Source organism: Anomaloglossus baeobatrachus, chromosome 3, assembly GCF_048569485.1.
Source record: "Anomaloglossus baeobatrachus isolate aAnoBae1 chromosome 3, aAnoBae1.hap1, whole genome shotgun sequence".
NCBI classification, from domain to species: Eukaryota; Metazoa; Chordata; class Amphibia; order Anura; family Aromobatidae; genus Anomaloglossus; species Anomaloglossus baeobatrachus.
The window spans coordinates 272,665,020-272,685,684 of record NC_134355.1 but is presented as its reverse complement, the minus strand read 5'-3'; the positions used below and the strand labels follow the sequence as shown (position 1 = coordinate 272,685,684).

Below are 20,665 nucleotides of genomic sequence, written 5' to 3'. Positions count from 1 at the left end.
AAAAGTTCAATGCAATAACTTGAATTGATGGTGGAACCCTTTTGAAGGTAGTCCACTAGCAGCCCTCCTTATCCTAGAACACAGACGCCATCACCTTAGTGGCTGATTTTTGCACCCTGAACTTCTTTGGAAGAGGAGAACCACTGTGCCTTCACTGTTTTGACTGCTCCTTGTTTTCAGGGTCATACAAATAAATCCAGGTCTCATCCATAGTTACCAGTCGATCCATGAAGTTCTTATCAGTCCGGAAACGCTGACAAATGGATCGAGAAGTTTTCACTCGCATGCTACTTTGATCTGTTGTCAAACATTTGGGGACCCTCTTTGCAGATAGCTTCCTCATGTCTAAATGTTCATGGATAATGACACAAACACATTCACGGGAAATCCCCATGATGTTTGCTACTGCTTTAGCGAAAATTCATCAATTCTCCAGTATGAGGTGCACAGCATTGACGATCTCCGGAACAACAACCACTCTCGGTAGTCCAGGATGCTCCTCATCATTTGATGCTGAAGTTTTAAATTTGGCAACCCAATTCTTAAATGTGGAATATGAAGGGCATTGATCCCCCAATGTCTGCTACATATCACCATGAAAATCCTTTGCAGACTTTCCTTGCAGAAACAAGCATTTTATCACTCCTCTGCTCTGTTGCTGTGAATATCACATTAGACTGCACTATTTTGTTTTCCCGCGTGTGTAGAACACTGATGCCATAAGCAACAAACACAAAATTTTGAAAACATATATTAGACATAAAGCTTTCATGTGATGTAACATTTGTTACCTTAGAAACATGAAAATATCACAATGTCAAAGACTTATCAGCAGCCACTCGTACACTAGTTTTGAAGCTACTGTTCTAATTTTATTAAAAAAAAAAAACAAAACTTTGTATGTATTGCTTGACATCTATTGCATTATTGGATTTCTTTACATATTGAATTCTGCATATTGTATATACTGTATACTGGTATATTGTGAATAATTGGATTTTCTATTTGTAAATCTTGTATATTCTCTTTTTCGCTAGAGATTTTGTGAGCAAAGCCTCATGCCGAAACGTTATTTGATCACAGTCACTAAATTGGTGCTTTGGCCTATGTATCCCTTTAAAATACTTCCCTTAAAAAGGAATAAAAGTTTGTCTTCATTTTTGCATCCAACTCAAGTGTGCAGCGTCATCTATCAGCCCTGGTCAGTATACACCCAAATCTTTTTCAATGACCGTTTTATAATTTAGTACATAATTGCTAAATTATAAAACACTGTATACATTTTATTTCTCAGCCCAGGACACCAGGCTACATAAATCCTTCTGTAATATTAAATTATCCTTACCAGTTTTGATTACCCTGCAGAATTTAGTATCATCTGCCAATATTGAAATTCTACTCTGTATGCACCCTACAAGGTCATTTATAAATATGTTAAAACAGGGCCCAATACTGATCCCTGTGGCGCCCCACTGTTAGCTGTTACCGAAAGAGTTATTTACAAAAATCCTAAAGATATCAGATCATTTGCTGATCGCTGGGGGTCCGTCCTCAGGCATCCATAATGATCCTGAAAATAGGGCTGTGGAACATCAAAAACAAGGCTCTGCAGTCACTTTTCTGAATTGAGAGGCGATGCATATAATCATAATCCTCCTCCACTCCATTCATTGTCAGTGGGACTAGCAGAAATAGCCAAGTGCTGTGCTCAGCAGTCTCATACACAATGAATGGAGCACAGGCATGGGAAAAGGTCATGTGGTCAGATGAGACCAAAATAGAACTCCACTCGCCATGTGTTGAGGAAGAACAAGGATGAGTACAACTCCAAGAACACTGTCCCAGCCGTGAAGCATGGGGGTGAAATCATCATACTTTGGGAGTGTTTTCCTGCCAAGGAAGACAGGATGACTGCACCGTATTGAAAGGAGGATGGATGGGGTCATGTATAGTGAGATTTTGGCTAACAACTTCTTAACTTAGCAAGAGAATTGAAGATGGGTCATGGCAGGGCAACTAAGGAGTAGCTCCGTAAGAAGCTTGGCAAGGTCCTGGAATGGCCTAGTCAGTCTCCAGACCTGAACCCAATATAAAATCTTTGGAAGGATCTGAAACTCAATGTTGCCCAGTAACAGCGACAAAACCTGAAAGATCTGGAGAAGAACGTATGGAGGAGCGGACTAAAATCACTGCTGCAGTGTGTGCGAACTTGGCAAGAACTACAAGAAACGTCTGACCTCTGTTATTGCAAACAAAGCTTTCTGTACTAAATTTTAAGCTCTGTTTTTCTATTATATCACATACTTATTTCGTGCAATAAAATGCAAATTAATTATTTAAGAATCATACGTGATTTTTTGCATTTTTGTTTTGATTCCATCACAGTTAAAGTATACCTACGATAAAAAATTACAGACCTCTCCATTCTTTGTAGGTGGGAAAACTTGCAAAAATGGCACTGTAAGTGGTGCACTACGATAATTGTAGTCTTAAGGGCCATTTACACGCTGCGACATCGCTAACGATATATTGTCGGGGTCACGGTGTTTGTGACGCACATCCGGCGTGGTTAGTGACATCGCAGTGTGTGACAGCTATGAGCAACCTTAAACGATCGCAAAAGAGGCAAAAATCGTATGTCTGAGAGAGGTCGTTTATTTATGAAAAATCGTTGTCTGGTCAGTAGCGATGTTGTTCCTCGTTCCTGCGGCATCACACATCGCTATGTGTGACACCGCAGGAGCGACGAACATCTTACCTCCAACCACCGACAATGAGGAAGGAAGGAGGTGGGCGGGATGTTCCAGCCACTCATCTCCGCCCCTCCTCTGCTATTGGACGGCTGCCGTGTGACGTCTCTGTGACGCCGCACTAACCACCCCCTTAGAAAGGAGGCGGATCGCCGGCCAGAGCGACGTCGCAGGGAAGGTGAGTCCATGTGACGGGTGTTAGGGATGTTGTGCGCCATGGGCAGCGATTTGCCCGTGACGCACAACCGACGGGGGCGGGTTCGCTCGCTAGCGATATCGGTACCGAATTCGCAGCGTGTAAAGTACCCTTTAGGACATTAAATACTCAACTTTTTATTCTGGTAAGTGGCAGTAATTACTTACCACAAAACTGACATTCATTGAAAAAAATCACCTTAAAAATACATAAAAGAGCAGATTCATCAACACTGTTGTAGCACACATATGCACTACACAAATCTTGCTGGAGTACAAGGAGCTGCATACATTAAGAGGCGCACAATGTGAGTGGTGTGCACTTCAGTGCGCTGTTCCAGTAATGATTCATCAGTTGAAGACGCATTTCCGCCTTACAAAAAACACCAGCACTTTTGATTAATTGGATAGGCATGCATGGCCACACCTCTTCTCCGCCACAGCTCCTCACCAGCTTCACCCATTTTTGACGGAGCTAATTCATACTGACAACAAAACGCAAAGTCGCAACATTTCTGCTAAACTCTGAGTTTTGTAATAGCTGAGATTTTTCAAAGCCCAATGTGTATAAAGACCATACAAAGAAGGGAATTTTGTTTACTTACCGTAAATTCCTTTTCTTCTAGCTCTAATTGGGAGACCCAGACAATTGGGTGTATAGGCTATGCCTCCGGAGGCCGCACAAAGTATTACACTCAAAAGTGTTAAGCCCCTCCCCTTCTGCCTATACACCCCCCGTGCTCCCACGGGCTCCTCAGTTTTGGTGCAAAAGCAAGAAGGAGGAAAAAGAATTATAAACTGGTTAAAAGTAACTTCAATCCGAAGGAATATCGGAGAACTGAAACCATTCAACATGAACAACATGTGTACACAAAAAAACAGGGGCGGGTGCTGGGTCTCCCAATTAGAGCTAGAAGAAAAGGAATTTACGGTAAGTAAACAAAATTCCCTTCTTCTTTGTCGCTCTATTGGGAGACCCAGACAATTGGGACGTCCAAAAGCAGTCCCTGGGTGGGTAAAATAATACCTCGTAAGAGAGCCGTAAAACGGCCCTTTCCTACAGGTGGGCAACCGCCGCCTGAAGGACTCGTCTACCTAGGCTGGCATCCGCCGAAGCATAGGTATGCACCTGATAGTGTTTCGTGAAAGTGTGCAGGCTCGACCAGGTAGCCGCCTGACACACCTGCTGAGCCGCAGCCTGGTGCCTCAAAGCCCAGGACGCGCCCACGGCTCTGGTAGAATGGGCCCTCAGCCCTGATGGAACCGGAAGCCCAGCCGAACGGTAAGCTTCGATAATTGGCTCCTTGATCCACCGAGCCAGGGTTGATTTGGAAACCTGTGACCCTTTACGCTGGCCAGCGACAAGGACAAAGAGTGCATCCGAGCGGCGCAAGGGCGCCGTACGAGAAATGTAGAGTCTGAGTGCTCTCACCAAATCTAACAAGTGCAAATCCTTTTCACATTGGTGAACTGGATGAGGATAAAAAGAAGGTAAGGAGATATCCTGATTGAGATGAAAGGAGGATACCACCTTAGGGAGAAAATCCGGAACCGGACGTAGAACCACCTTGTCCTGGTGAAACACCAGGAAAGGGGCTTTGCACGACAATGCTGCTAGCTCAGACACTCTCCGAAGAGAAGTGACTGCTACTAGAGAAAACCACTTTCTGCGAAAGTTGTGAGAGGGAAATATCTCTCATTGGCTCGAATGGTGGTTTCTGAAGAACCATCAGAACCCTGTTTAGATCCCAGGGTTCTAACAGCCTCTTGTAAGGTGGAACGATGTGACAAACCCCCTGCAGGAACGTGCGTACCTGTGGAAGCCTGGCTAGGCGCTTCTGGAAAAACACAGAGAGCGCTGAGACTTGTCCCTTAAGGGAGCCGAGCGACAAACCCTTTTCCAGTCCAGATTGAAAGAAGGACAGAAAAGTGGGCAAGGCAAAAGGCCAGGGAGAAAAAACCCTGAGCAGAGCACCACGACAGGAAAATTTTCCACGTCCTGTGGTAGATCTTGGCGGACGTTGGTTTCCTAGCCTGTCTCATAGTGGCAAAGACGTCTTGAGATAACCCTGAAGACGCTAGGGTCCAGGACTCAATGGCCACACAGTCAGGTTGAGGGCCGCAGAATTCAGATGGAAAAAACGGCCCTCGAGATAGCAAGTCTGTTTGGTCTGGTAGTGTCCACGGTCGGCCGACCGTGAGATGCCACAGATCCGGGTACCACGACCACCTTGGCCAGTCTGGAGCGACGAGGATGGCGCGGCGGCAGTCGGTCCTGATCTTGCGTAACACTCTGGGCAACAGTGCCAGCGGAGGAAACACATAAGGGAGCTGAAACTGCGACCAATCCTGAACTAAGGCGTCTGCCGCCAGAGCTCTGGGATCTTGAGACCGTGCCATGAACATTGGTACCTTGTTGTTGTGCCGGGACGCCATGAGGTCGACGTCCGGCACCCCCCAGCAGCAACAGATCTCCTGAAACACGTCCGGGTGAAGGGACCATTCCCCTGCGTCCATGCCCTGGCAACTGAAATAATCTGCTTCCCAGTTTTCCACGCCTGGGATGTGAACTGCGGATATGGTGGATGCCGTGGCTTCCACCCACATCAAAATCCGCCGGACTTCCTGGAAGGCTTGCCGGCTGCGTGTGTCGCCTTGGTGGTTGAAGTATGCCACCGCTGTGGAATTGTCCGACTGAATTCGGATCTGCTTGCCCTCCAGCCACTGCTGGAACGCTTTCTGGGCAAGATACACTGCCCGTATGTCCAGAACGTTGATCTGAAGCGAGGACTCTTGCTGGGTCCACGTACCCTGAGCCCTGTGGTGGAGAAAAACCGCTCCCCACCCTGACAGACTCGCGTCTGTCGTGACTACTTCCCAGGATGGGGTTAGGAAGGATATCCCCTTCGATAATGAAGTGGGAAGGAGCCACCACCGAAGGGAAGCTTTGGTCGCCTGAGAGAGGGAGACTGTCCTGTCGAGGGACGTCGGCTTCCTGTCCCATTTGCGTAGGATGTCCCATTGAAGGGGACGCAGATGAAACTGCGCGAAAGGGACTGCCTCCATTGCTGCCACCATCTTCCCCAGGAAGTGCATGAGGCACCTCAAGGAGTGTGACTGGCCTTGAAGGAGAGATTGTACCCCTTTCTGTAGTGACTACTGCTTGATCAGCGGAAGCTTCACTATCGCTGAGAGGGTATGAAACTCCATGCCAAGATATGTCAGCGATTGGGCCGGTGTCAGATTTGACTTTGTAAAATTGATGATCCACCCGACACCCTGGAGAGTCTCCAGGGAAGCGTCGAGGCTGCGTTGGCATGCCTCTTGAGAGGGTGCCTTGATCAGTATCCAAGTACGGGATCACCGAGTGACCCTGAGAGTGGAGGACCGCTACTACAGTAGCCATAACCTTGGTAAAAACCCGTGGGGCTGTTGCCAGGCCGAACGGCAGTGCCACGAACTGCAGGTGTTCATTTCCTATGGCGAAGCGCAAGAAGCGCTGGTGCTCTGGAGCAATCGGTACGTGGAGATAAGCATCTTTGATATCGATCGACGCAAGGAAATCTCTTTGGGACATTGAGGCGATGACGGAGCGGGGGGATTCCATCCTGAACCGTCTGGTTTTTACATGTTTGTTGAGCAGTTTCAGGTCCAGGACCGGGCGGAAAGACCCGTCCTCCTTTGGGACCACAAACAAATTGGAGTAAAAACCGTGGCTCAGTTGCTGAAGAGGAACCGGGATCACCACTCCTTCTGCCTTCAGAGTGCGCAGCGCCTGCAGAAGAGCCTCGGCTAGCTAGTGAGGCGGGGATGACCTGAAGAATCGAGTCGGGGGACGAGAGGTGAACTCTATCTTGTAACCGTGAGACAGAATGTCTCTCACCCAGCAATCTTTTATTTGTGGCAGCCAGGTGTCGCAAAAGCGGGAAAGCCTGCCACCGACCGAGGATGCTACTAGAGGAGGTCGAAAGTCATGAGGAAGCCGCTTTGTTAGCGGCGCCTCCAGTGGCCTTTTAAGGATGTGACTTAGACCGCCATGCATCAGAGTTCCTTTGTACTTTCTGAGACCTTTTGGACGAGGAGAATTGGGACCTGCCCGCGCCCTGAAAGGACCGAAACCTCGACTGCCCTCTCCTCCGTTGGAGTATGTCCTGTTTGGACTGGGGTAAGGATGTATCCTTTCCCTTGGATTGTTTGATGATTTCATCCAGACGCTCGCCAAACAGCCTGTCACCAGAAATTGGCAAACTGGTTAAGCGCTTTTTTGGAAGCAGAATCTGCCTTCCATTCCCGTAGCCACAAGGCCCTGCGGAGTACCACCGAATTGGCGGCCGCGACCGCCGTACGGCTCGCAGAGTCCAGGACAGCAATAATAGCGTAAGACGCAATTGCCGAGGTCTGGGTGGTAATGGATGCCACTTGTGGCGCGGCCGTGCATGTGGCTGCTTCAATTTGTGCTTGACCTGCTGAGATAGCTTGTAGCGCCCATACAGCTGCGAATGCTGGGGCAAAAGAAGCTCCGATAGCTTCATAGATGGATTTCAACCAGAGCTCCATCTGCCTGTCAGTGGCATCCTTGAGCGAGGCCCCCTCGTCCACTGCAAGAATGGATCTAGCTGCCAGTCTGGAGATTGGAGGATCCACTTTGGGACACTGAGTCCAACCTTTAACCACGTCAGGGGGAAAAGGATAACGTGTATCCTTAAGGCGCTTAGAAAAAACGCTTATCTGGACAAGCATGATGATTCTGGACTGCCTCTCTGAAATCAGAGTGGTCTAGAAACATACTCGGTGTAAGAGAAGCTGACTCCTCCGCCGGAGGAGCTGAGGGAGAAATATCCAGCATTTGATCGATGGACGCAATAAGAACGTTCAGTATGGCGTCCCCGTCTGGAGTATTAAGATTGAGAGCGACCTCAGGATCAGAATCCTGATCAGCTGTCTCCGCATTATCACCAGAGATTCCCCCCGCTGAGACCCTGAACAATATGATGTCGAGGGAAATTCTAAGCGAGCCCGCTTAGTCGGTCTGGGGCTGGGGTTTAAGTCAGAACCCTCAGCCTGGGATGTATGAGATACCCCGGGAGGACATTGTTGGTCCAACTGAGGGGGGCCAGGGAACAATGATTCAACAGAGTCCCTTTGCTGAGATACCGGCCTGGACTGCAAGGCTTCTAGTATCTTAGCCATAGTCTCAGAGAGTTTTGCAAACTCCGTCCCCGTCACTAGGACAGTGTCAACAGGTGGCTCCCCCTGGGCCCCTCTTAGCAGAGGCCCTGGCTAAAGAAGTGTCACCGGGGCCGAACATGCACACAATGAGGGTCAATGGAACCTGCCGGCAGCTGGGTCGTACAAGCGCCGCAGGCAGCATAATAAGCCTGTGCTTTGGCACCCCTGCCTTTTGTGGGCGCCATGCTATTGTTTTCCCTGAGTAACACACTAGGGTATATAGCCAGAATGAACTGTGCTCATACAGTGTAAAATATATACTAAAAACAAATAATGTATCAGTACACTACAGCACCATGAGGCTAGCACCACAGGTGCTGCTTACCATCCGCCTAAAGCGGTTATGAGGCCACCAGAGACCGTGTCTGGGTCTCTCAGGGTTTGTCCCTCTCTGCAGCGTCGTAGGAGCTGACAGGAAATGGCTGCGGCGTCCTGACGAGAGGAGGGAGCCGTGGGCGTAGCCGAGGTGCTCACACTGTGCACAGTGAGGGGGGTGGAGTATGGAAATCATATTCCAGCCCTCAGTGCTGCTCTTCCGTGCAGCGTCCCGCCCTTCCCCTGCCTGTCAGGGCTGAGGGCGGGAGAAAGGGAAACTAGGCCGCAAGCCAAGCCGGGGACTCGAGTATAAGCGTGGCCGCCGTAAAAGCGCGGCCAACGCCGAAGTCCCCGGCGAACTACAAGTCCCAGCCGCGCCGCAGTTTCCCATGGCAGCGGCGGTTAGCGCGGTAGCCCCTACATATAAACACACTCAGCGACGCTGAGTGTGTAATGGCACAGTTTAACCCGGTCCCCGGTGCACTAGCACACCCAGCAAAGCTGAGGTGTCGCCGTGCGCGGTCCCCACAGGGATACAGAGTACCTTCACGTAGCAGGGCCATGTCCCTGAACAGTACCCGGCTCCTATCCAGCAGTCTCCACAGGAGTTGTGGATGAAGCACGGTCTCAGTGCCTGGAGACCGATAGGATCCCACTTCACCCAGAGCCCTGAGGGGGATGGGAAAGGAAAGCAGCATGTGGGCTCCAGCCTCCGTACCCGCCATGGATACCTCAACCTAAACAACACCGCCGACAAGAGTGGGGTGAGAAGGGAGCATGCTGGGGGCCCTATATGGGCCCACTTTTCTTCCAACCGACATAGTCAGCAGCTGCTGCTGACTAATCTGTGGAGCTGTGCTGTGCGTGTCTGACCTCCTTCGCACAAAGCAAAAAACTGAGGAGCCCGTGGGAGCACGGGGGGTGTATAGGCAGAAGGGGAGGGGCTTAACACTTTTGAGTGTAATACTTTGTGCGGCCTCCGGAGGCATAGCCTATACACCCAATTGTCTGGGTCTCCCAATAGAGCGACAAAGAAAATCTACATTTCAGATACCATGTAATGTGAAGCTTGGTTTGAATAATAAACTTAATGGAAAATAACTGGTTACCTTCTTCCTTTCTGAACGCTCTTGTTCCTCTTTTTGGAAATGTTTCTCCCGTTCTAACTTAATGCGGTCAGATTCTTCTTTCTAGATAGTTTATGATAAAAGGCGGTTGTTATTTGCATGTTTCATGGCAGTATGCATATCATATCATTGTTATGTTAATGCTATCAATGAGGTCAAGCTTCTATCCTATGAACGGGGGTTTGTTTTTATTGTCTTTATTAGAGAATGGAGGCTAAAATTAACACAATTAGCCAATAAAAGAACAGCTTATACATAAGTCTATTCTGATGCCAGATATTGATAAAACATAAATATTAGAGAGATGTCAAAAATACCTTTAAGTATTCACATCTAAAGTATTAAGTATCAAATAAACAAGTGTTAGTAAATGGTAACAAAACTATTTTTATGTCTATCAATGGCATCACTATATTTTAGTTTAATCAATATCAATATCTGCCATCAGAAGGAAATACAAGGGCATGAATAGAGAGTATTTGTGATAACAAATGATCTGTTCCTCAAGTCCCAGGAACGTACTTGCTTCAGAAGACGTTCTGCTTCCTCGCGATCCCTTTGCTCCTTTTCTTCTGCTTGTTGTTTCTCCAACCTTTCCTTCTCCTGGCTCTCCTTTTCCTCCTTCTCTTTTCGTTCTAACTCCTGCTGTTTTGCTTCCTCCTCTCTGCGAGCTCTTTCAATGGCCTGCCTTTGAGCTATCTCCTCCTTTTTCCTCCTGCAACAATGTCATTATTTACTACCAATAATTGCAGCGCCAATATGTGCCACCAAGATTTTCACATGCTCCAAAATATAGGTATAGGCTATACAGACACCATATTTACCGTTGTTCCTCTTCTTTCTCTCTCTTCTCTTCTTCATCCCGCTCTCTCTGTTCTCGAGCGAGCCTTCTCTTTTCAGCGAGAATTCGAGTTGCTTCCCCTGGGTCGTTGGTTCCAGCAAATGGCTTGTTTGTCACAGTAGGCGATGCAAGAATAGGTGTTGGTGGTAACGATGGTGGCTCTTTCATTAGAATAAAGAAAAATCAAAATGATCAGCTACACACAAATAAATCGAATAGTTTGACAATTCCTAGCTTTTAGCAGACTTCTAGTTATTAGAACAGTGGAATATCTGAAATGTTTGTGTTATACAATTATGTGCAAAATAACAGCACTGTGTTTAAACCAGCTAAGAAAAAAAAATTAACGCCGTTACCAGTGTCCTCGCACTTTCCTACCCTCACCCCATTGTGGGGACGCTGGCACACTCACTCTCCCAGCTGCTTAGTGGTGACCTCAGTGCCCCTGGTTTGTGCCACCGGCTCCAAGGGCCTGTGCACAACGCCCATGACTCCTGAGAACATGCTTAGGACATGAACAACTTTTCTTAAAGGCCCAGCGTGCCCTAATGCGGAAGGGCCTCTTGGCCTACTGTTACATCCTCGGCCGTGTCTGTCGTGTTACCGCGCAAGCCTGTGGTAGTCTCCGCACGTCTGCTGATCTGATCAGCAGACATGTGATGCTAACAGGAGCGGGTGGATTGTAGAGCCACCTGTACCTTTTAATCTCTTAGATCGCGCTGTCAAACTCTGACAGCGTGATCTAATGTGCTCTGGTGTAGATTGTGGCATTCCTTGCCATGACACGATCATGTGGCACCATAACGTTGCAATGACAGCACAGGGTCAGATGGTGATGATGTGAATGCGCAGACACTCACAGGAGATCAGCATTTCTGCTGATCAGAGCAATGCTGAAGCATCACTCTGATTAGTACAAGAGATTGGACTGTGCAGTGATAAAGTCCACTAGAAGCATTAGTAAAAATCAGTGTAAAAAGTAAAAAGGTTTTTTTTTAAAAAAAAAAAAAAAAAAAATAAATAAATAAATATGTTCAAATCACCCTCTTTTTGCCTCATTGAAAATAAAACAACAATAATAAAAAAATACACATATTTGGAAATTGCCAAGTTCGGAAATGCCAGATTTATCAAAATATAAGATCAGTTCATCTGACCGGTAAATGGTGTGGAGAGGAAACAAAATTCAAAACGTCAAAAGTATGTTTTTATGGTCGATGCAATATTGCATTAAAATGCAATAACAGGCAATCAAAACATCGTATCTACGCAAATATGGTATCTTAAAAAATGCCATCTCACAACGCAAAAAAATAAGCCATCACTGAACCCTAGATCCCAAAAAATGAGAACGCTACGGGTCTCGGAAAATGGCAACAAAGGTGCTGTTTATTTATTTTTTAACAAACCTCCTATTTATCTTTCACCTCTTTCACCACAGCTATACAGGATTGGTATCTACAAACTCGTACTGACCTGGGGAATCATATTGCCAGATCAGTTTTTCAAAATAGTGAACATGGTAAATAAAAAAACAAAAAAAAAACAAAAAAAAAAACTTTCGTTTAATTGCACTTTTTTTTTGCAATTTCACTGCACTTGAAAATTTTTTCTGTTTTCCAGTACAATATGAGGCAGAATGAATGGTGTTGTTCCAAAGTGCAACTCATCCAGCAAAAAACAAGCCCTCACATGGCTATAGTCATGGAGAAATGAAAAACTTATGGCTCTCGGAAGCAACGGAGGAAAAAACAAAACAAAAACGGAAAATCGCTGGGGTTGCAGGGGTTAATCCTCATAATAGCATTTATTTATTTCCATATTCAAAAAGACACTTAGAGCACTGCATTCAAATCCAAAAGAAAAAGAATTTTGTTTACTTACCGTAAATTCTTTTTCTTATAGTTCCGTCATGGGAGACCCAGACCATGGGTGTATAGCTACTGCCTCCGGAGGACACACAAAGTTACTACACTCAAAACGTGTAGCTCCTCCCTCCCAGTATATACACCCCCTGCTAGCCAGTCCTAGCCAGTTTAGTGCAAAAGCTGAAGGAGGACATCCACCCACAAGAAGAGACAGAGTAAAAACCGGAAGAACCGGAACCTCTGTCTACAACAATAACAGCCGGTGAAGACACCGGAACAAGAAACCTGCCAACAGGCAATAGGGAGGGTGCTGGGTCTCCCATGACGGAACTATAAGAAAAAGAATTTACGGTAAGTAAACAAAATTCTCTTTTTCTTTATCGTTCCTATGGGAGATCCAGACCATGGGACGTTCCAAAGCAGTCCATGGGTGGGAATAAACAGACAACTGAGAAGCAGGCAAAACCTAACTTCACAAATGGGCGACAGACGCCTGAAAGATGCGTCTGCCTAAGCCCGCGTCTGCCAAAGCATAAGCATGGCTTGGATAGAGCTTCGAAAAAAGTATGCAGACTAATTCGAGCTGCAGTCTGACAGACCTACTGAGCCGTAGCCTGGAGCCTGAAAGCCCAAAAGGCACCGACAGGTCTGATCAAATGTGCTCTGATCCCCGGCGGGGAAGGCACTTGAGTACACTTGTTGGGCCTCGGAAATGGCCGACCTAAGCCAACAACCCAGGGTCGGCTTAGATGCCGAGAGACCGCTACGCTGACTAGCGGTCAGCACCAGAGAGAGGTGCACTGCCTAATAACGGCGGTGCAAGACACATAGATCCGGAGTGCCCGCACCAGATCCAGGATATGCAACGCTTTCTCAAACGATGAACAGGAGCCGGACAAAAGGGAGGCAGGAAAATTGCCCCGGATAAGGTGGAAGCAGTAACCACCTCAGGGAAAAAAGTCCGGAGTCGGACGGAGACCACCTTGTCTTGATGCAAAAGGCCAAGAAGGGGGTGACTCCGAGAGAGTACAGCTAGAACTCTCTGGCGGGAAATTATAGCCACTAGAAGACTACTTTCTGTGAAAGATGAAACAAAGAAACCTCCCTAAGAGGCGCAAAGGGGGGTTTCCGGGAACCGGGAGGACCGGATTAGGGTCCCAGGGCTCCATAGGCCGCAGGAAAGGCGGAATAATGTGAGATGCGCCCTGAAAGGAGCGCACCGGAGCCAGCCGGACGATACGCCGCTGGCACATACTGACAGAGCCGAGACCTGTCCCTTATGAGGGATAGTCCTAGCTGTAAACCGGACTGTGAAAGAGACAGGAGGGTCGGCAAGGCTAAAAAGGTCAAAGGACACTTTGAAGCTCGAGTCATAGCGGAGATGACTTCAGGAAGGATACCAGAAGTCGCCAAGATCCAGGACTCAAGATCTACGCCGTCAATCTGAGAATCCAGAATTCTGACGGAAAAAACGGACCCTTTTGAGAAAAGGTCTGAACGGTCCGGAAGATGCCATGGCAATCCAACGGACAGAAGGAGCAGGTTAGGGTACCAAGCCTGCCTGGGTCAGTCTGGAGAATGAGAATGACCCGACGGCCCCCTTAACTGATCTTGCGCAGGACTCTGGGCAAGAGGTAGAGACGAAGCTGGGATCAAACATGAACCAGTGTGCCTACCGCAATGGACCACGGTTGGACAGCTGAAATAGTCTGCCTCGCAGTTTTCACATCTAGGATGTGGGCTGCGGATATGGTGGACTAGGAGTCCCTTGTCCACTGAAGAATGATGAGCCGCCAAGATTGCCAGACGGCTGAATGTCCCGCCCTGGAAGTTGATGTAGGAAAACGCTGTCACGTTGTCCGACTGGACTCGAATGTGCCTAGCCGCCAACAGATGGTGAAGGCTTAGAGAGCTAGAAATACAGCCCTGATTTCCAGCACATTGAACCAGAGGGCTGAATCGGACAGAGTCCAAGCGCCCTGCGCTCCACGGTGGAGATATACTGCTCCCAAGGCGGAAAGACCAGCACCCTGGTGAGGATCACCCGGGACGGGGCTAGGAAGGAGCATCCCTGAGACAGAGTGGCCGAAACCACCACTGCAAGGAGCCCCTGGTCAGTGGCGAAGCCACCACTCCGAGAAGGAGGGAGGTCGCGTGTACAGCGGAAACCCTCCAGTCTCAGAGGACGCAGGAGAAACTGGGCAAGGAGTCGCTTCCATTGACGCCACCGTCTGACCAGCACCTTATTTGGTGTCTGATAGAACGACGTCGACCCGGAGGGACTACTGATCGACTAAGAGCAGCTTCACAAGTGCCGACAGAGTCTCGAATTGCGTCCCTGAAAACCTCTGGTGCGAAGTCAGAGTGGACCTGGACAGAATGACAAGCCACCCGAATAGATTAGAGTGGCGAGAGTAAGCGAAGTACTCTACTAAGAGTCTGCGCTGGATGAAACCCCGAGAAGAAAACCGTCCAGGGCAAACGATCACTGCCAACCCCTAGGGGTGCAGGACCCTAATCACAGCAGCCCCAAGGAGAATACTCGAGGGGCCGTGGCTAACCCAAAGGGAAGAGCCACGAATTGGACCACTCCGATGGCAAAACGTAGTCAACGCTGGTGTGAAACTGCGATTGATCCTTGCCGAAAGGCATCCCTGATGCCGATGGCTGCTAGGGAATCTCCTTGGGTTCTTGATTGATCCGGTGAAAAACACACGGAACAAGACCGAGACTCCATGTGAAAACGCCACACCTGACCATGCTTGAAAAGCTAAAGATCCAGGTCGGAAGGCACCGCCCTCTTCGGGGACTAGAAATAGATTTAAGCAAAAATCTCAGAACCGTTCCCAGTCGGGAACCGGAACAATTACTCCGTTGGCCTGCAAGAAATGCCACGGCCTGTGAGAAGGCGGCGGCCTTGGAGCCGGGAGGAGTTGACAGAAAAAATCTGTTTGGCGGGTGGACAGAATTCCATCCTGTAGCCATGGGAGATATAAACTCGCCCCCACTGAACGGAGACATGGTAGAACCATACGTCGCCAAGTGGAGAGAGCCTGCCACCGACCAAGGAGGTGGTTGGCGTGGCCAGATAGCTCGGAGGAAGCTGACTCCGAGGTAGCATCTCCTGCGGTCTTCTGAAGACGCAGCTTCAAGCCATTTGGTTCTATGAACTAAGGCCGAGCTAGAGGACGATCAGAAGGAGGAACGGAAACCACCGAAACCTCAACTGATTCCTGCCCTGGTTTAGGTTTGTGGCAAGGAAGAACTCTCGTCGCCGAGAGCTTCCTAAATTTCATCTAGTTGGTTCCGAAGAGACTGGTCCCACCAAGGAACCTCTATAGAGGCATCTGCCTTCCATTGCCGAAGCCACACCTGCGGATAGCGAGGAAAGTAGCCAAAACCACCGCTGTGCGGTGTCCAGCATGGCAGACTTGGCAGAGGATGGAAAGACTGAAGTCTGGAAGTTCAGGCAACCGTCTTGGGCATAGAGTCCCTGTGAGGGAATGCATCTCCTCTGAGGAGCCATCAGCCACTGACATAACGGTCCGGGCTGAGCCACCTGAGGTGAATGAGCCCACCTCTTGACCATCATTGGTGGACGGGGGAAACCCAGTCCTCAGAATCACGCTTCATGGGAAGCGACTGTCAGAGCGGACCCTGGGCTGGTTACAGGGGCCTGACAACAGGCGTGGTTAAGGAACACACGTTGTGGTCACCTAGATAAGGTAACTCCGGCGGATTGAGGTCCAGTACAAAGTTAATGTACCGTGGGATCCTTATAGAGGTGCCGTCAGCCACTGATACAACTATCCGGGCTGAAAGTCTGGACACCGGAGTGGCCACGCTTGGCGAATGAGTACACTCCTTGACCACCTCTGATGGGAGGGGGAGACAGGCAGCAGAACCCCGCTGTGGGATCTGCAGGACAGGCTGCGGGCTTGGACGCAGCGGGTTGAAAACTGGAGTGGTTAAGGAACACACTCCTCGTCTTGTTAAAGGTATACTGATGCCTTTTTGCCAGCGGGGAATACTCCCCTGATACAGGCGGATGGAGGTCCAATATAATGGACACAATCTAATCATTCGCATCCCCGTCATCTACGGACGGATCAAAGTACGTAAAGCAGCGTCCGAGCCCCTGATAGAGACATCCTCCTCGTCCAGTGGGTCAGCTCGTATCGGAGCTGCGGGACGGGGAGGACAGGGGACCCTGCGTCTCCCTGTCAGGAGGACGGGGTCTGTGAGCTTTGCTGAGCAAGCAGAAAACGCCCTGAGAAGGGGGTTGCATGCTCAGGGGATGCCGGGACAGCCGACCCCTGGAAAAAGAGATTCCCCCAGGGGTCAGCCACCGAACCCAGAGCAGCTGGAGGGACCATGCATGAGGCTCCAAGCTGAGGGGCCACAGCGGTTATGAGCTCGGTACAGCCGTACGAGACTACCAGCAGTGGATAATAAAAAACAGCCTGCAGCCTCGCTCTGTGAGACCTGCTGCAGAGGTGGGGGGCTCTGTCTAGAATGTGTAGAAAACACAAGACAGGGGTTCAGCCTGGGGAGACTCCAGGCTGAGGCACCACCACCTAAGAACCATGACAGTATGGCCTGTGCCGGTTCAGGCAATATGAGCTTACATGCAGAACATGTCGTGTACAGCCTTGGAGCTTTGCTCCTAGTGAGACATGCTGCTGAGGAGGAGGTTCTATAATAAAGAATTAACTCCTTCACGATGCCCTGATAGTATATAAAAGTGCACAACCAGAGGTTGTGACTTGTCAGGCCGCTGTGAGTGCCCCCCCAGGTTCCAAGCCTGGACCCCCAGCCCCCCCCAGATATTCACTCCCTCTGCACTGCAGAGCAGCCAGCGCCGATCAGCGTACTAAGAACGCTGAGAAAATGGCGCTAGAGTGAGGGGGGAGGGCGGGGGTTAACCAAGGAGCGGGAATCGGAGGGCTAAGAAATGTACAGGGGAGGGAATCATCTCCTCAACAAGGAGTGTCCTCCCCTGTGCAGAGCGGCCGGCGGGCGGTGCTGCAGCGTCCCCCTGCATGACTGACATGCAGGGGAACGAGACGAAACTAGGCCGCGGCCGAAGCCGGGGCCTAGAGTTAAACATGCGGCCGAAAATCAGGCATCATCGGCGCGGTACACAGAAAAAAACAGTGGAACCGGCCGGAAACACAGTACAAGCAGCATTATCAAAGTCAAACACTGTCCCCCTAATAAAGTGCCCCACATTGCAGAAGGACCCTCTGAATAACGTCTCTATACTTAGCTTTGAGACGCAGGGTCCAGTCCCTGGTGGGGTGGGGGTCCAGTGCTCCGTCCAGCAGGGTCCTGTCAAAGGGCTGCGGATGGAGGCCGGTCTCCTGCAAAGCAGTGAGAACCGTGTTGGCTCCCACTTCAAGCCAGAGCCCCAGCATGGGATGGTGAAGGAGCGCGGCATGAAGGGCTCTTGCCCTGAATCAACCTTAACAGCACCGCCGCCAGGGGAGTGTGAAGGGACATGCCGGGGGTCCAGTGGACCCGCTTTTCTTCCAAATCTGTAGAAAAAATGAAAATCAAAAAAAAAAGGATGCATGTGCCTCCTGACACAAAGCAAAAAACTGGCTAGGACTGGCTAGCAGGGGGTGTATATACTGGGAGGGAGGAGCTACACGTTTTGAGTGTAGTAACTTTGTGTGTCCTCCGGAGGCAGTAGCTATACACCCATGGTCTGGGTCTCCCATAGGAACGATAAAGAAAAACAAAATATCAATTTCTAAACTAAAAATTAAGAAAAAGGAATAATAGGTTATTAAAAAAAAAAAAGCAGTGTCTGCATTTGCATTTACAAACTGAATATTTACAGTATAAGCTGAAATTTGTTTACAGACTTAGCTTTTCTGTTAATCACATAAAAAATATTTCTAATAATTGTTTGTGTTTTGCATTGTGTGAACAGATACTCCAGCCCAAGCTGACTGGACTACATTCCACAGTACTTTTGCATTCTTAGGTTTTGTATCAAAAACAGCATTTTTAATTAGTGTTGAGCCACCCCCTAGGGTTCGAGTTCAGTTCGGTTCGTTGAACGGCGGCTCCGTTCGGCGAATGTTCGACGAACCCCTTCGAACCCCATTGAAAACAATTGCAGGTAAACACAAGCACATACAAACACATAGAAAACACCTTCTAAGGCATTCAAAAGGTGGCAAACAACTCACAAGACACCACAAACACATGGAAAAGTGACAGGGACATATACTCATGCGAAAACAAAAGAGCTGGACGAGTAAAAGGAGGAGACACAGATATAGGTATGTCATGCCCTTCTAAAATCATGTAAAACACAGCAAGGGGACTCCAACCAGAGTCTCCGTTTTTTACAAAAATTGGGCCAAAGACACCACTTAAGTGGCATCACTTGTCCCCCAGTTGCAAACTTGACCTGTTGATTTGCATCAAGCACATTCAAAAATACGCCAGCCTTTACTCTCCCCAGGATAACACAGGGGTAGAAAAGTCCTTGCTGAACCATGACTTGTTCATCTTGATGAACGTTAGTCTGTCCACATTGTCTCTGGACAGATGCGTGCGCTTATCTGTCAGCACACACCCAGCAGCACTGAAGACATGTTCCGAGAGAACGCTAGCTGCGGGACGCGACAAGATCTCCAAGGCGTAAGTGGCGAGCTTAGGCCATTTCTCAAGATTGGAAGCCCAAAAAGAGCAAGGCTCCAGTTGCATAGTTATGGCATCTATATTCACTTGGAGATACTCCTGTATCATCCTCTCCAGCCGTTGACTATGTGTCAGACTTCTTGTCTCTTGTGGCCTTGCAAAGGATGGTCTAAAAAAATTAATGAAACGATTCCATAAAATTGCTGTTACCACCAGATATGGTGTTGCTCGTACGGTTTGAGTGATTATGACTTGACAGTCCCATGGTTGGCAAGTTACAACTGTGAGATTCACTCTGTGAACCACTGGTGTTTAGTGGAAAAGCCGAGCTAAGATTGCATAACAGCTTCTGCTGATACTCCTGCATACGTGCGTCCCTTTCTATGGCTGGAATTATTTCGGCAAATATTGGCTTGTACCGGGGATCTTAGGGGCACTTTCCACACTACGACATCGCAAGCCGATGCTGCGATGTTGTGCACCATGGAATCAATGGTGCTCGATAAATAAATAATAATATTCCTCCATCTAGCATTACATCATTTGTAGAGATCATATCCCTGTTTAAATTCTCAGTAACCTCTAAAATGATGACTAGATTCCCCCTCTCTTCAGGACCCCTACAGCAGCTGCGGTAGCCTGTACTCCAGGGCAGCCCTTCCTAGGGGTAACTCAATGAATGTAATGCTAAAGGTCTATCTGAAACTTATATATTACTCACAAATAAAATGTAGCAATATTATGTAAAGTAAAATTTAAAGGGGTTGTCCAGATTTCTGATATCGATGACAATCATTAAAATAGGTAATAAATATAAGATTAGTAGGATACAACACCTGTCAACCCCCGGATTCTTTGTGCTCCGGACAGATGTAAACAGAATAAAGCCGGAACACACCTCCGTTCATGGTGTAGCGGCCATTAGTGAGAACTTTGACTGAAAAGGAGTTGAGTGGCAGTTCTTGGAAATGGCTGCTACACAGTTTATTAATCTCTGCTGTTCCAGCTTTGTTCATTTCTACATCTCACCACTATCAAAGCTGAAAACAGCTGATATGTAGGGCGCCAGGTGTCTGACCCTCAATATTTGATATTGATGACCTATGATATGAATATAATAAGACCAGAACACACTTTTAAAATAAATGGTTATTCAGTAGGGAAAAAAAATGCAGATTTAAGCCTAAAACCATGAATACATGAGTACTAAGAAAACATGACCCTTTTGAGTAGATTATGCATACAGACTCATGCAGACATCTATGTACCTTGAATAGGTTCAGCAGTGGTAGGACTTGGTGTACGAGGCTTTTCTTCTCCAGAGCCCACTGCATTTGCTGCTGGTGTGTCTTTTTCTTCTATCCTCTCTTTTTCAGTGGGATTAGGTGGTATGTCTCCCAGTTTTTTCTTGGAGTCTTCCTTGCTGTCTTTTTTTACTGGTCGGACATTTCCTGGGGAGGGTGGACGTTGAGGGGTAGTGGCCACCTTGATGACACTATTAACAATAGCTGGTACTGGTCTAGGTGATGATTTATGTGAAGACCTGAAATCCACATAAATTATTGGATTCAAAATAAAATTAGTGCCATTTGATTCTTATACAAACACTGAACAATAATGGAATTGGTAAAATATAAACCAAGACAAAAACACTGTAAAAATTGGCATACTTGTGTAACATAC

At 48.2% G+C, this 20,665-nt stretch overlaps 1 protein-coding gene across 6 annotated transcripts in view; it reads right to left on the bottom strand.

The window, feature by feature from the left end:
* Nucleotides 1–20,665, bottom strand: part of MAP7 (microtubule associated protein 7) — a 218,158-nt gene that overhangs the window by 19,922 nt on the left and 177,571 nt on the right. For all 6 annotated transcript variants that reach the window (XM_075339843.1, XM_075339840.1, XM_075339841.1 and 3 more), the window contains 4 exons: nucleotides 20,251–20,525; nucleotides 10,441–10,618; nucleotides 10,139–10,331; nucleotides 9,599–9,679 (listed from right to left, as the gene is read on the bottom strand). In XM_075339843.1, coding sequence (XP_075195958.1) covers nucleotides 9,599–9,679; nucleotides 10,139–10,331; nucleotides 10,441–10,618; nucleotides 20,251–20,525 — 727 coding nt within the window. The remainder of the gene's footprint in view (nucleotides 1–9,598; nucleotides 9,680–10,138; nucleotides 10,332–10,440; nucleotides 10,619–20,250; nucleotides 20,526–20,665) is intronic.